We start from the raw sequence: 16,405 nt of genomic DNA, 5'->3' as shown, positions 1-16,405 counted from the left end.
TCCTTAGAAAAATTATTACTCACGATAAATATGCAAATTACCTAAAACAAAGCAGTCAATGAACTATTAAAATAAGATCAGCCTCTTTCCTGTTATTTATAGTTTCAGTGCAGTATGGAAATCGATGGAGGTTATATTGACTCATGCTATGATGAATGAGTGACCATAAAAGAAACTAACAGGAAGCATTATACCCCCTGTCTTTTAAGGCAAAACAATATATAAAGAAAACCTATTTCAATTATGCTATTTTTTTTAATCTTTTTTCATCATTGTATAATCTGATCATTATAATTAAAAGGTAACTGTTATTACCACACGTTCATTATAAAGTACTAACTACTAAATATCACCATGATCATTATAATGAACAAGCAACTATGAATATCCTACAATCAATGTCATCGTTTTTTTTTCTTCTGTTTTCTATTCTCTCTCAAGGATCTAAAAAAGAGAAACAAATAGTTTTACACAATGTCCCTAACCTTTTTATGAGAATTTTCTGATATTGAGAAACATTATGAATGTAAATGTCTTATTCTCGACTGTATTATCTAATGTCATTTCGGAAGAAAGAATATTTATCTAATATGTAGATTATGAAAGACACGTCTTTTTTACTGTCTTGCTTTCTAATAAAATTTACAGAGCATGTGTTCATATTCTTTGCAAGCCTTATTTTTACTTAAGTTGTGTAAGTCTTTTATGAGACGGAACTATGCTTGTCGATTGATTTACTCAATGTGTAATCTTTATGATATACTTGTAACTACTCAAGGATGTTTCATTCAAACGTACATGAGACCAAGAGAAGGCACGATGAAAATAAGGTAAAAATCTGTTCACTGTACAACTAGTTTAACACCAACCTATTGTTGGACTTTTGAATTGCTTCTCTTGGTATTTTGCATGTTTTTATGGATTTGCCTTTATTAATATCTGTAGAATTTCAATGTAAACCTATTTTAACTCTTAAGGTTCAAAACCAAATGCATCTCATGCCTTTGAATACAGTAATGCGTATGAATTTGGTATGGTTGAGTCAATTTTGATAAATCAATATTTCAGATAACTAGAATGTCCCATACCTGTCGATTTTTGCAGCAGAAGTAAAATTTAACTCCATTTTTGTTTTGTTTTTAATAGAGTAATAAACATGTTACTTACTCTTACAATCAAACAATTTGTTTGTTAACACTTTAAATGTTATAATTCAAAAAAAAAATAACAACTTTGTTGTATTTATTGAACAATTGGTGTTATATTTGATGTTTTCTATCATCAAATTCTTTATGGAATATTTCAAAAAACTTAATAAAAAACATTTTTTACATTAAAAAAAAACGTAAACTATTCTTCACTTGTAATCCACATTGCCCAATAAATGTTTGGAAAACATAGATATGCATTTTATTAAAGTTATCTGTTATTTGGGTTATCTGTGAGATTTTACTTTGACTTAAAACTATGGCAGAGACCATCTTAATAAGTTAGTACGTCTCAGTAAGTAATAAGTTCTTATCATGAAATATGTATTATTTTTATAATGCGAATACTATACAAATTAAACGCGATGTAAGGTATATATCTATGATACGGCAAATTAAAGAAACCAAACTGAAAGACATAAACATATCAACATAGTGTGACGGACCATATGCAGGGATTAACGACTTATACATGTTAAACATGGGGTATCAAGCATTTATCTACGATTCATTTCAAACTGAATTTTAACTTTGAGTCACTAAATATTTACCGACGAATATAAGCATCTGATGCAGTACAATTCGTGCCATTAATGGTATCAAAGAAAAAATAAATTTTCTCAACGATTGTAAATAAATATTTTTTATCTTGTTTATATATAATTTTGTATCAGCTTATTTCTCCCATGACAATTTTGAAGTATTAAACATTTTAAATCGATTGTTTTCGATTAATCTCTTGAGACATATATCAAAGTTTCCAATGCAAAATGAATATAGTACGAAATGGTCGATTAATTTTAAATGCAAAACATGCAGACATTTTTCCATTCAGTATACTACTTCTTTGGATGGTTGTCGGTTTTATTCCCATTTTGAGTTTAGATCGGGTTTTTTTTTTTTTTTTTTTAATATTTGAAAAAAAACCAAGCAACATCATGTAACCATAGTTCCTTCTCTTTAATTAATGGTAATGGAAACATTGATCCATTATTTTAAGCTTAACATTAAAAGGAAAATTCCTCATGAATATTCATGATAACGACAATAATAAAGTAAAACTTACCAGTACATGTACCAGATTTGAGAATGATATCATCAATAGCAATGTCACTCAACGAACCACCGTAACCACGAGTCGCGTTTATGATGATCTGTAACAAAAAAAAACATTTGTGAATGGTAATGCAATACACTGACACAAACTGTATTAAATACGTTGGTACTTTTTTTTCACTTTTACGTTTTAAATAAAAACTTTTTTTTTGATGTATTGTTAATTGTAATTTTATTTTTTTTACATTGAGAAAAAATTACCATAATATTTAATTTATTTTCTATATGGCTGTAATTCATACGTGATCTTGATCTTGTTTGTTTTGTTTAAAAGAATTAACAATATATACCAATATCTTTTAGTGAATTGAGATATCAAGTTACAATAATTAGTACATACAGTGAATAGTTTTAGTGATATCACAATGAAAGAAAGCATGGAACAAGAAAAAGTAAATGCAGTGAACATATCTGTGAAACATTTTTTTAAATATCGGTCAACAGGTTCTTCATGGATACACAATAATTACTTATTAATAATTTAATTGGGATATATCAAGTTACATAATACTTACAAAGTGATAACTAAGTGTGATATGTCAAGTTACACAATACTACCAGGATGTTACATAAAGTGTGGTATATCAAGTCACACAAAACGTACAGGTTGATAACAACAGTGTTGTATGTCAAGTTACACAATGGTTACAACATGAAAACTAAAGTGTGGTATGTCAAGTTACACAATACTTTCAGGATGATAACTAAAGTGTGGTATGTCAATTTACACAATACTTACAGGATGATACCTAAAGTGTGGTATATCCAGTTACACAATACTTATAGGATGATAACTAAAGTGTGGTATGTCAAGTACACAATACTTACAGGATGATAACTAAAGTGAGGTATGTCAAGTACACAATACTTACATGTACCAGATAATATTTATTAATAGTCGTGTCCATTACCAATCCCAGCAAAACATATTAATACCTTTGTCAATAAGTGAATTATATATTGCTTCCTGTACAGACTTTTTTGAAAAAATGTATTGCGTAAACTATACCTTTATTTTGTAGTTATTTTCATCGTAGCCTGATTTGACCTTTCTTATGTAAAATAATAACTGGTAGAAAGGTGTGTGTCTGTTTTAAGCTGAGGTTATAAGATTATGTGTGGTAATCAAGTAGACGTCTTCGATTTCCAGTGATGTAAAAATGATTAAGCTGCACCTGGTGTTTCAGATATCATTTAGGTCATTTTTGACCAAGGCCGTAAATCCTCATCAGGTACCCTAGCCTTGTATCATTATAAATACTATGTAATTACAATTTGATTAGTTCTTGCTCTGGTAACATATCAAATGTAGTGTTATTTTTAGGGCACTACTTGATTACCACACATCATTATAATCTTATAACCTCAGCTTATAACAGACACACACCTTTCTACCAGTAATTATTTTACATAAGAAAGGTCAAATCAGGCTACGATGAAAATAACTACAAAATAAATGTATAGTTAACGCAATACATTTTACAAAAAAGTCTGTACAGGAAGCAATATATAATTCACTTATTGACAAAGGTATTAATATGTTTTGCTGGGATTGGTAATGGACACGACTATTAATAAAGTGTGGTATGGCAAGTTACACAATTCTTACAAGATGATAACTAAAGCATGTAAAGTGTGGTATGTCAAGTTACACAATAATTACAAGATGATAACTAAAGTGTAGTATGTCAAGTTACACAATACTTACAGGATGATAACTAAAGTTGGTATGTCAAGTTACACAATAGAAACAGGATGATAACTGAAGTCCGGTATGTCAATTTATACAATAGAAACAGGATGATAACTAGAGTGTGGTATGTCAAGTTACACAATAAAACAGTATGAAAACTAAAGTGTGGTATGACAATTTACACAATAGAAACAGGATGACAACTTAAGTGTGGTATGTCAAGTTACACAATAAAAACAGGATGAAAACTAAAGTGTGGTATGTTCAGTTACACAATACTTACAGGATGCTAACTAAAGTGCGGTATGTTAAGTTACACAATAGTAACAGGATGATAACTAAAGTGTGGTATGTCAAAATACACAATACTTACAAGATGATAACTAAAGCATGTAAAGTGTGGTATGTCAAGTTACACAATATTTACAAGATGATAACTAAAGTTTGGTATGTAAATGTACACAATACTTACTGGATGATAACTAAAGTGTGGTATTTCAAGTTCCACAATACTTACAGGATGATAACTAAAATTTGGTATGTCAAGTTACACAATAGAAACAGGATGATAACTAAAGTGTGGTATGTCAAGTTACACAATAGAAACATGATGATAAGTAAAGTGTGATATGTCAAGTTACACAATAGAAACAGGATAAAAACTAAAGTGTGGTATGTCAAGTTACACAATACTTACAGGATGCTAACTAAAGTGTGGTGTGTTAAGTTACACAATAGTAACAGTATGCTAACTAAAGTGTGGTATGTCAAGTACACAATACTTACTAGATAATAACTAAAGTGTGGTATGTCATGTTACACAATACTTACAAGATGATAACTAAAGTGTGGTATGTCAAGTTACACAATAATTACAAGATAATAACAAAAGTGTGGTATGTCAAGTTGCACAATACTTACAGGATGATAACTTAAGTGTGGTTCTTCAAGTTACACAATACTTACAGGATGATTTAAAGAGTGATATGTTAAGCTACACAATACTTGCAACATGGTTAATGAATTGTTGAAAGTCTACTATAGCAGTTTTTAGTCACGTTAGTAACACAATAATTACAACATTAATATAAGAAACAGATCAAAGTGGTAGGTCAAGTTACACAATACTTAATACTTGATTAATAAAGTGTTGTATGTCAAGTTTCACAATAGTAACAGGATGATAACTAAAGTGTGGTATGTCAAGTTACACAATACTTACAAGATAATAACTAAAGTGTGGTATGTAAAGTTACACAATACTTACAGGTTGATAAATAAAGTGTAGTATGTCAAGGTACACAATAGTAACAAGATGATTACTAAAGTGTGGTATGTCAAGTTACACAATACTTACAAGATAATATTTAAGGGTGTTATGTCAAGTTGCACAATACTTACAAGATGATAACTAAAGTATGGTATGTCAAATTACACAATAGTAACAGGATGATAACTTAAGTCTGATATGTCAAGTTACACAATACTTACAGAATGATAACTAAAGAGTGGTATGTCAAGTTGCACAATACTTACAGGATGATAACTTAAGTGTGGTATGTCAAGTTAAACAATACTTATAGCATGATATTGAAAGATTGGTATGTCAAGTTACACAAAACTTACAGGATGATAACTAAAGTGCTGCTGTGTCAAATTACACAATACTTACAGGATGATAACTAAAGAGTGGTATGTCAAGTAACATAATACTTTCAGGATGATTTAAAGAGTGATATTTTAAGTTACGCATACTTGCAACATGGATAATGAATTGTTGAAAGTCTACAATTGCAGTTTCTTTAGTCACGTAGGTAACAGAATACTTACGACATTAATACAACAAACAGATCAAAGGAAACCATTATGAATGTTCGATTTAGTTCAGTGACGTTGTGTCATTTCAATTTGGCATTCATGTTTGTGTTTGTGATATTTATCCATGTCATGGATACTTTTCTGATTATCAATCATATATAGATACCACTTTTCCGTTTTTCCATATAATGGGTGTTTTTTACATTTAAACGGCAATATGACACACTTTGATAGCAATTTCTGCTAAAGGATGTACTAAAGTGAGGGTTTGTGGAATTCAAAAATCAAGAATTTAAAATTGATACCTTAAGTCAGAATAACGTTAGTTAAGGAATAAACTAAGCTAAAATATCCATAGGTCATGGAGCTCCTTTCGAGATAACTATTTTTATAAATGGCGGGAAAAAGCTAGCTCGGACTTTTATCTTATGTTACATTGGTATTATTTTGGTCTCAATCCATAGAAAAAAATCTAAAATCTACTTAAATTTAAGCAAATGACCCTTTATGGCCTATTAAGTCTACATAAAAAGATAAATTGCTGGGAAAGGGTAAAATGTTTTACATTGCATTGTATGAAAAAAAACCAAGGAGTCTGAATATTTGACACAATTTCCAAAACCTCACGTAAGTACATTCTAAACTCTTATTTTTCATACATTGTTTATAAATGAGTCGTAGTATACATACACGAAGATTACTATATTGTGGGATATTTATGGTAGCAGTTTTCCAAGAGGTAGGATTAAGTTGCTGTCCACTTTTAATCCATATCCTACTCAAAGAAGATGTTTTATCTCCTGCAAATACTCTCAAAATTCCTGTATCTTTTCCGTTCATATGGTACTGGAAGGACAGACACCAAGGACAGGCTGGAAAAAATCAGTAAATGATCAATATATTGAAACGACATCAATGAGACATGAAATTAAGATGTGAAGAATGCAATATTATTCACGTGCCTATTTTGATTACTTATTCGTTCATCTCAAAGGTAATTTCCCATCGGCAGATAGTTTTAAAGTGGCATTAGCTACTAGTTCGATTTGAAATTAAATATATATGTTGTGTTCTTCTTTCAGAAATTTACCATGTTTACTGAAGAGGTATAATTATGTTGTATTGTAAAATTGACGTCTGGCGTAACTGACGTATAATTGAAAATCAAATTGCAGAAGCTTTTTTTTTATAAAAAATACGAAGTCTATAAAAAGGACCATGAATGCAACCAGCTAATTCAATACAAGTAACCTAGATTATGATCGTTAAATCATGTCAGTACCGAAGTAATTATATGGCCTTTAAAATACTGTTTTGATTCATTACATCTCTGAAGAGGTTTTAGTTGTCAAAATTCGGATATGATGTACCAGTGTTTTGCACCTCATGTTTGCAGTATACCATTTTTTGATCAAGTTTATCATGTGTTTATTGTTTTCTGTTGGGTATAAAATTGATAATTAAGCACGTTTCGTTATTCTGGTGATCCGTTTATTTGGCAATCGAAATGGCAATCAGTAGGGTTTAAGAACATCTGTGCGTTTTGGTAAAATATACTTTCCACTTTTCTGCTCTTTCTGAAAATTTTGTCTGTGCTGTATTGAGTCATCGCTACCAAGATGGTTTTTTTTACATGCACACGTATAAAAATTTTGGTTTTTTGTCCGACAAAATTATAAGTTTGAACGTTTTGAATGCTTATAAATTCATTCACAGAAAACAGCGATTTAATATTGCTAAATTAACAAAATAACAACCTAAAAAATGTTAAACAATTTCTGTTTAACCATTCAAATAAATAATTTACAAACACAGAAATTATAACGTTTCGTAATCACTGATATTAAACTGATAACCGTCACTGGAACTACGACAATCCCAATATTGCGACGGCAGATATAGGTAAAATCTTTACAGTCATTGTTCTCAAATGTAGCATTTTTTTTGTCAATAGTTACTTATCTGCAAGGTTTTTCGATACCATTACACCATATTTGAATCGTTCAAGTGCTATATAATTGTCTAAAGGCTATGAAAATTGCCGTAAAAAATTCGGGATATAATCGTAACTCAATGACATTTTTCTTTTTTTGATAATCGTAATTATAATGCAAATGTCCAGTTAAACGATGACATTTACGCAAAATACAAATAAATGTAGAAACTTACAGGTTTTAACCTAGGTATAAACTACTTATATAGTGTATTTATAACTGACAATACTATGCGTAACCATTTAAAAGAGGGACGAAAGATACTAAAGGGACAGTCAAACACATAAATCGAAAATAAACTGATAACGCCTGGCTAAATATGAAAAAGACAAGCAGTCAAACATATAATTAATATATACATGTACTTGTTAAAGACATGGAAAATAATGCAGCTGTCGAGTCAGTGATTGTGGTAAGTAAATATTTTAATTTCTTTCAAAGTTTCAATGTTGTGTTTAAGGGTATTTTCGGTTTGTTTTGTTGTTTTGTTGTTTTTTTTTTATTTTGGGAGGAGGGGTGGAAAGGTGGGATTAGCAATATTCCATATCCCAAAAGTGCAATCCTTTCAATTCATTGCTCAAAAGGAAAGTCCCGTATACCACATTTTAATATACCATATGTTTTGCCTCAAATATCACGTTTAAACTAATATTCTGTGCGAAATGTGCAACAATTACTTTATAACTGCATTATCGGATTTAACAGTTGATAATTTTATAGTTGGATATGAGTGTTCAATTTGCCCTTTCACTGATATTTCAATAAAAATGCATATAGTCTAATTTTGGAATGAAATGTATAATTACGGATAAAATAGTCGTTCATATTTTTTCCCGTGGATTTTTTTTTCTGTTTTATACTGATATAATAATATGATTTTAAAATCTACATTCACATGTTTTGATTAAATACCCATGTAGGTTACAATACACCATTAGATTGAATGGGCGCAGCCATTTTATGAGCATAACAGAAATGACAAGTCTTTTCAATGCTAGGACGATACACGTTTTTTAAGTGCAAAATTGATAGGCATGGGAGATAAGTACAAAATACGTTAAGAAAAGCAACGCGAACCTATATTTTTTGGACCAAAAATGACTGTCCGAATAACTTTTCTGTAATTCTAGCAAGGTTTTGTTACAAAAATCGACTTTCTAAAGTCTGTATCACAAAAAAGGCTGTCATTGTCGCCTATGGGGAAATTAATTGTTTATTTCAATCTGTATGTTAGGACGTTTCATTAAACAATACTAGTGTGGATGGTAAAGGATCTAGAAAAGTTAATTGTTACTATTTAAATTCATAAACTTCAAATTGCCTCTTCGCTCATTCCCATTTTTTGTGACATTCCTAGTTCTTGGAAATTTCTGTATTTAAACATAGTTCGTGTTTTCCCCAATTCCTAATTTCCTGAAGCTTGCGGTTCACCCTTTCAATTTTATGATATACTAGTACGTAGCTGTTTACATTCAAACTATTATTCATACATGAACAAAAAGAAATGTCATAAGCTGTTGGAACGATTTCGTGATTAATTCATCACCATAATTTTATTGTATGCTGTCAGATATACGTTTCAGTGTCAATAACAATAAAACACTATCCAATTACGATGGTCCTCTCATTTTTAATACCATAATTACGATTATCTTTTTTTCCGAGTTACGATGACCATCCCAAACTTTTCAACAGCAATTTTCAAAGAGCTTAGACAATTTCAGAGCACCGTTACGATTCAAATATGATGTAATGGTATAGAAAAACCTTGCAGCTGAGTAACTATGTACAACAAACATGCTACATTTGCGAAAAATGACTGTACATATTTTACCTATATTTGCCGTCGCCATATTGGGAAAGTCATAATTATAGTTACGGTTATCACTTTTATACCAGTGGTAATTAAGCCTTGGACTTTATACCGACGCGAAAAATCTCTAGGAAAAATATCCTTAAAGATATATAAATAAAATTCGCAAGAAAACTGATGAAAGCATTGCTTCTATGAATAGAAAATTGTACTGCCACCTAATCATTCATTTACAGAATAGTCAGACAATTTGGTGTTCCTAGTTTAGGCGACAATCCTATAGAACGCTTATTCCACACAAAAATGTAACTTCCATATTAAAAACCAAATAAAACCCCCAAAAAACCATGACAAAAGAAGAACTGCAATGTATACGTACTTCACGACACATTCAAACAATTACTAGCAATAACGCAGATAAGAACAACATTACAGTAGTTGAACATAACAACGACTACGCCAATGAGGGTGAATATTAGTCAAACGACGAAATAGACTATGTTGAAAAACTAGAAATCAACATAAAAATACCATGATTTAAATCAATGAAATGTGTACAACATGAATAACGACAACTACTTTGACGAAATTATAGAATTTAATTAAATGAAAATGAAATTCATTTATCGAATTAACATATACATGTATTGAAACTCGACAAATCGAGTCGTCCTTTACTCTTATTATGCTAATTTGAGCATGTGATAGCCGAGTAGTAAAAGTCCGTGCATATTAACGGTCACATTTATCTTGAAAATCGAACGGAGAGGACGTTAACAAGCTAAGACCCGTCCTCTCCCACCTTTATCATGCTTATGAATTGAACTTTGTTTGCTGCTGGTTTTATTTATTTTTCAGATGCTCCAGTCTTCATGCAAATATCCGTCATAGTAACAAACATGCTGAAGCACAGTCACACAATCGGTGCGAAATTTAACTCATTTTATGCAGACTATGGATAGAACAACTGCTAATTCTGAAATATTGCTGAATGGACCGCCCTTCAGTACACCAGCTTTGGATCGCCCAGCTGTGATACAATGATTAGTTCAATCGTCATCAACATTTTATTAATTGACAAATTTTTGTTGTGTACTGTTGTTGTTGTTGTTTGAATGAATTTTGATTAAATGTTGCCATGCCAATTCAATATCCAAACAAAATCAGTGTTTGTTATTTGGTGTAGTGAAATACGAATCCAGGCATCAATGGGGTCTGTTCGTCAGTTCTGATATTTGGTTAATTTACACCAAGTGATAACTTTGATCAAATGTATTCAATAATATCGAAATACATCAAATACGAAAACCAATATATAAAAACACCCTTTGCCTACTGTCTGCCTACTGTCTGCCTACAATCTATAAACTGGATAACGAAATACTGAATGACATATATAAAAACCAAACTGAAAATATATTCCAAGAACCAACAAGTTGTATCATTTCACTTTACAACGTTCAGTTAAAAAAAATCGAACAATAGTTGAAATTCTACTTATTGCCTATCGTTAAAACACGAACGACTATTTGTAAAGAAGATTTGTAGATACTTTTATTCTTGGGTATCAATTTATGATCTTTGACATCAATTTCTTTTATTGAATCATTGAGCATATATCATGTCTATTTAAATGAGTATACACTTTGTAAACTAGTAACCTCAATATCTTTTACACCACTCTTACTGACTATAACCTGTTCAAACGGGACAGAATGATGTCCAATACTAACTTATAGAATAGAAATACTTTGGTAATAAGCGGGCGGTAGTGCAGGATAAAATGGATATTTTATTTGTGTTATCAACTCTGATATATTTAATCTAAAATACAGTGAGGTACTCTTATTGGTTTTATCAAAAAGCCTTTTGAATCCTTGGTTGCTTTTTACATGATGTTTATGTATTAATGATTACTGATATACAATTTCATGAGTTTTTTTCTCTCTAACCAAGACATTAATTTCGGCATATTTGTGTATAAACAAATAATCCATTAATCGAAACCCATTTTAATAGAGAAAAAAACTTTTACAAAACACCCTGAAGAAGAGGCGACGACGTCAATCCCAAACATTCTTCTAACATCCGGGTATAACCTTCATACTTTCAAGTAGTCTGTTATTTCGTGAACATAAAGTAAAATGAACAAAATAACTGGGGAAAAACAATAACCAGTAATTATGAAAGTCCTACCTTGAAAGTTTGTACCATCTGTAGTGAAAGAAGCCTGTTCTATAGCAAAATTTCCAGTTGCCTCTATGAACATGTAGTATTTCCCCTCGGCTGCTGATGTGGGACCAGTTGAAGCGGTAGGGGTAAAACCCTAAAGCGACAACAGTTTAAACATAAAAACCAATAAAATAATATTTATTTCTATCCACGTTCATTGCGTTATTTGCATAAAAAACATGTTGAAGGTGTACCTTATCAACTTAGAAACTAGCAATCATTGTAAAAGAGGGACGAAAGATACCAGAGGGACAGTCAAATTCATGAAAGGGAAAGAATTTGGCGAAAGAAATATATATAACGATTTATTTTACTCCATCTTGCTTATTTACTTTTTTCGAGTTTCTCGGACGTTACCCGATCAGACAATACTCGGAATTCACCTTAACCTCATTAATATTTGGACAGAAAATCAATAATCAGCTGATTGCATTTTATAGCTATCGACAACAAAGGACTAATTAATAAAGGTGTTGATTAAATTGTTTGACAAAATGATATGGTTAAATGACTTCTGCTAAATGTCACATACAGAATTTATTTACCACTTTGCGACGCACGTGTTTAAAGCAAACTTTTTACGTCTCCTCTCCTTTTAAAGATAGTTTAGAAAAGAAAGCTGTTGTTGTGACGAAAAATGTTCAAAAGTAAGATTTTTTTTTAACTTTTATATAGGTAATTGATTAGGGAGACTACGTATATACTTTAGACACACGTGTTTCAAGCATAGTTTTACGTCTAATCTTTTTCATTTACGATGGTCAAGAAAAGAAAACTGTCGTTATAAAGAAATATGTTAAAAAGGTTTGAAACAAGCCCTCGAATGAGAGTAACCCTTCAATGTAATGACTACACATAAAATGAGGGATCAATTTCATGTGATAAAATCTTTTGTTTTGTTGTAAAACCACTTCTTAGTACAAAAGGGTTCATCAGTATTTTTCTTTTAAAGAAACTTTCCCTACGAACTATACTGGTATCATATGATCAAAACATGTTAATTAATTTTGTTATATTCCAAGACTCGTATCTTCTTTATTATTAAAAGGATAGTCCCCCTTATTTACAAAAGTTGTTTAAAAAACAATGAGTATTTTTCCCTTTAAAGTTAAAAAAAAATCTGTTGTTTTAAAAAAAAAATGATGTGTTTATTCATTAAAATGTAGACTCTAAAATAAGTTTGAGAGAATGATCACAATGATGCAAAATCGACTTATTTAAGGGAGGAAAAGGGGGGGGGTAGAAAAAAGGTAAATTTTACAAGAAAAATATATTTATGTTACTTGGCGAAAAAAAAAATAAAGTGGCGAAACATATAATGTTTTGGCGAAAGAGGTGGCGAAAAAATGATTGACCCAGGGGAAACCCTGCAATACACTCATCATAGATACCAGGATTAAAATTTTGTCAACTAGATTGATCAATAACGCATGAACTCTAAAATTTATAAATTACGACATTGCAGGGCATCGACGACCAATTTTTCCAAAAGGGTTTTCCTTATACAATTAAGAAATAAAATTGAGAATGGAAATCTATTTCAAGGGATTAAACCCCTTGGTTTTGAAAATTTAAATCATGAGCATATAAATTATTCAATTCACACAACTAACATGTAAAACAATGTGCATGTCTCAATCGATAGACCATGACTGATGAAGTTATGTCATATCAGGTTTATAGATACGAAATGTGAAAAGACTTATACAACTGTATACCAAATAAAAGATATAAGACCACTAATTCAGGCCCGGTCGGAAAGAACATACAACAAAGTAATACATATTCTAAACAATATATGTCCTACACATAGTTGTATCACTGTCAATAGGTTAAATATTTAAATAGTTTTTTGGTATCAAATGAAAGCTTGGGGATTATGGATTACTGTAGAACCCTTATTAAAAGTTTCTTTTGATTATTAAAAAACGTATATAAAACTATAATAAGAAGGGACATTTACCCTGTTGTTCAGATAGCGTGTACCTGTTTTGTACTATCAAACATCAGGGAACAAGTACACTCTTATATGCAATTAACGGTATGTTGAATTTTTCATCACAAGTCAGGATAAGGTATGGTTTTGACATGAAATGATTGCCACTTTAATGCTTGAAATTGCATATTTTAACATAAAAGGCTAAGGGGCTATACATTATTGGTTTTATACCATAATTTAGTAACCGTACCACGTTTTTATTACTGTTACAGTTGTTAACTATGTCGCAATGACCTTAACCTATGGCCATGTTAACTCAGGATCGATTGCGGTCTTTTTTTGTAATTACACCTCGTAAGCTCACAGGTTATGTCCATTCTCAGTCAAGTAAAGTCAATCTCTTGCTTATAAGTAACTAATATCATTGAAATCTTTTATTCTAGATTTGCATGTTCAACCCAGATTCGGTAAAGTGAGACCACTTTTATCGTCATTGAATATGAGTATTAATTTTCTACAGAGTATCCAATTTTCTCTCCATTTACTCGGTATTTGTTAATCGATTAAAGTTCTGATAGTGGCGATTAACATAGATAAACAATCAACCAATCAACCAATCAAAATGAGTTTTTAAGCCGTTTTGTGCTGAGATAGCGTAAAGCAACAAACAATTTAGCAATCAGTTTAGATTTTGGTGGGTAGGCATCTAGTTTTTGCATCATTGTACAACCTCCTATTCTTTTTATCTAACGCTTATTTGAGTTGTTAAAGATAGCAAAATACTAATCAAATTGTTGTTTTAATTCGAAAGCATTACCAGTTAGCTTTGAACTTGTGTGTCTAAATATCCATTTGATATCTTTCTCTCTTTTTAAAAATATACATCATGGAGAAATGGTCGGGGATTGTACGACTTTTTGTTAAAAATAGACTGTGTTTAAGGAACTTACAGATCCCCGAGTCCAATCAAAATCATCATTACTAGTTTGTTTGAAAAAACATTGTTCAGTTGTCTCAAATCCACAGCTATGGCTTATTTCTGGTTTAACTGTAAAATATATTAAATCGTATTGTTTAAGTCGATGGAATCATGTATTAATAAGATCAATCAGTGTTAACTGTACATCTAATTCAGAGGTGTCCTTTTGTCTATTTTGATTTATATTTTACTACAACATGCGTACAATGTAGCATGTCGAAAACTATAATAAAAACTGTTTCTGTTCATATTTGTCGCTTTTAATTTTGCATCTGTTCCAACCAATAAGCATATACAAATTGAAATGATTATCCGTCGTTGGTTCTGTGATACAGGGATCATTTTTGCTAGATTTATTCTACTACTACTATATTTGATAACTTAATTAGCAGTTAACGTTACAGTCAAAACAAATAAAATAGCAATATGACGACATCATTAAGGACAAGGTCGAACTATAAGCAATCTACCTGAATTGTTTGGTCTTCAACGGGAAAAGTTCAAATCGGATATAGTTTGTATAAATATGTTAATTTTAGATCTAAAATGACGTTGTTGTCGGATGCACTTGTCGCCACTATCTTTGAAGTCAAGTACAAACTATCTATGAAAGAGGAGGAAACACTTTTCTATGAATTGTTTCAAAAACAATTTTTTCAATTCAATATTATTTGCAACGTGGCAGCATGGTATTTTATTCAAACACTTGCCTGTGGATTCCTCCTCTCCGCAACACGGCTTTTCGTTGCAGCATCTGCCCTTATTAATCCATCCTTGTCCAAACTTTTGTTCACACGTTAGACCTTTTGTTCCACATTTACCATTAGAAGCCAGACATTGTCCAGTGAGTACTAAAGAGAACAGTACATCGATACAATATGATATCATTTGCTCTTGTTTATTCAGTGATGATGTGATACATGTTTTAATACTAAAGATATAAGTTCATAAAATGTAAACAATTCCATTATTGGAAAAGTGCTAAATATTACCGTCAAATTGCTGAAATTTATTTCGGCAGTTATTCTAGCAAATAGATAGAGATATACCCTCCAAGCTCTAGTATATCTAATTATCAGATCAAACATGGTATTTCACAGAATTTTGAGGGAAACATGGAAAAAAATACATCTAAAAAAGAGGATGTGGTATGATTCACAATCATATTTTCAATATTACCCACGTAAAATATAGGACATAAATAAAAATGTGATATTTTTTAGAAAAGTGTTGATTTTTAACATTCATTTAATGTATTATGATATTGTGGTATTTATGATTTCTTGAAAACCACACCTCTCATTTTAATCTCCGCTGGCGGGGTTTAAAGCTGAAATCAGAATGTATGTATCTACCTACGTGTTCTTCAATTGCTACTGTAACACGACACCTTACTTACACGCAAATTATGAGTTAAAGTTCCATTGCCAATTTGTTCGAATTGTTTATTATGTGCATACGTATGCATCTAAACAGGTTGTTTTTGTTTCTGGTGAAATGTATTGAATTGAATATTAAACGTAAATTGATTAATATTTACTTGAAAAATCTTATTCATCAATGTCAGCATCCCCAATAAGGAGTTTCTGGTATATTTACAACGATCATACGCA

At 30.9% G+C, this 16,405-nt stretch overlaps 1 protein-coding gene across 1 annotated transcript in view; it reads right to left on the bottom strand.

Annotated features, from left to right (window-relative positions):
• Positions 1-235: 235 nt before the first annotated feature.
• Positions 236-16,405, bottom strand: part of LOC139499414 (MAM domain-containing glycosylphosphatidylinositol anchor protein 2-like) — a 31,835-nt gene continuing 15,665 nt past the window's right edge. The window contains exons 3-8 of the mRNA XM_071288090.1: positions 15,503-15,643; positions 14,764-14,861; positions 11,839-11,968; positions 6,526-6,707; positions 2,275-2,362; positions 236-444 (exon numbers count right to left, since the gene is read on the bottom strand). Of these exons, the coding sequence (XP_071144191.1) occupies positions 437-444; positions 2,275-2,362; positions 6,526-6,707; positions 11,839-11,968; positions 14,764-14,861; positions 15,503-15,643 (647 nt within the window). The 3' untranslated portion in view covers positions 236-436. The remainder of the gene's footprint in view (positions 445-2,274; positions 2,363-6,525; positions 6,708-11,838; positions 11,969-14,763; positions 14,862-15,502; positions 15,644-16,405) is intronic.

The sequence above is a fragment of the Mytilus edulis genome, chromosome 12, assembly GCF_963676685.1.
Source record: "Mytilus edulis chromosome 12, xbMytEdul2.2, whole genome shotgun sequence".
NCBI classification, from domain to species: Eukaryota; Metazoa; Mollusca; class Bivalvia; order Mytilida; family Mytilidae; genus Mytilus; species Mytilus edulis.
The sequence above is the reverse complement of the archived record's forward strand: the minus strand, read 5'-3'. Positions and strand labels throughout refer to the sequence as shown.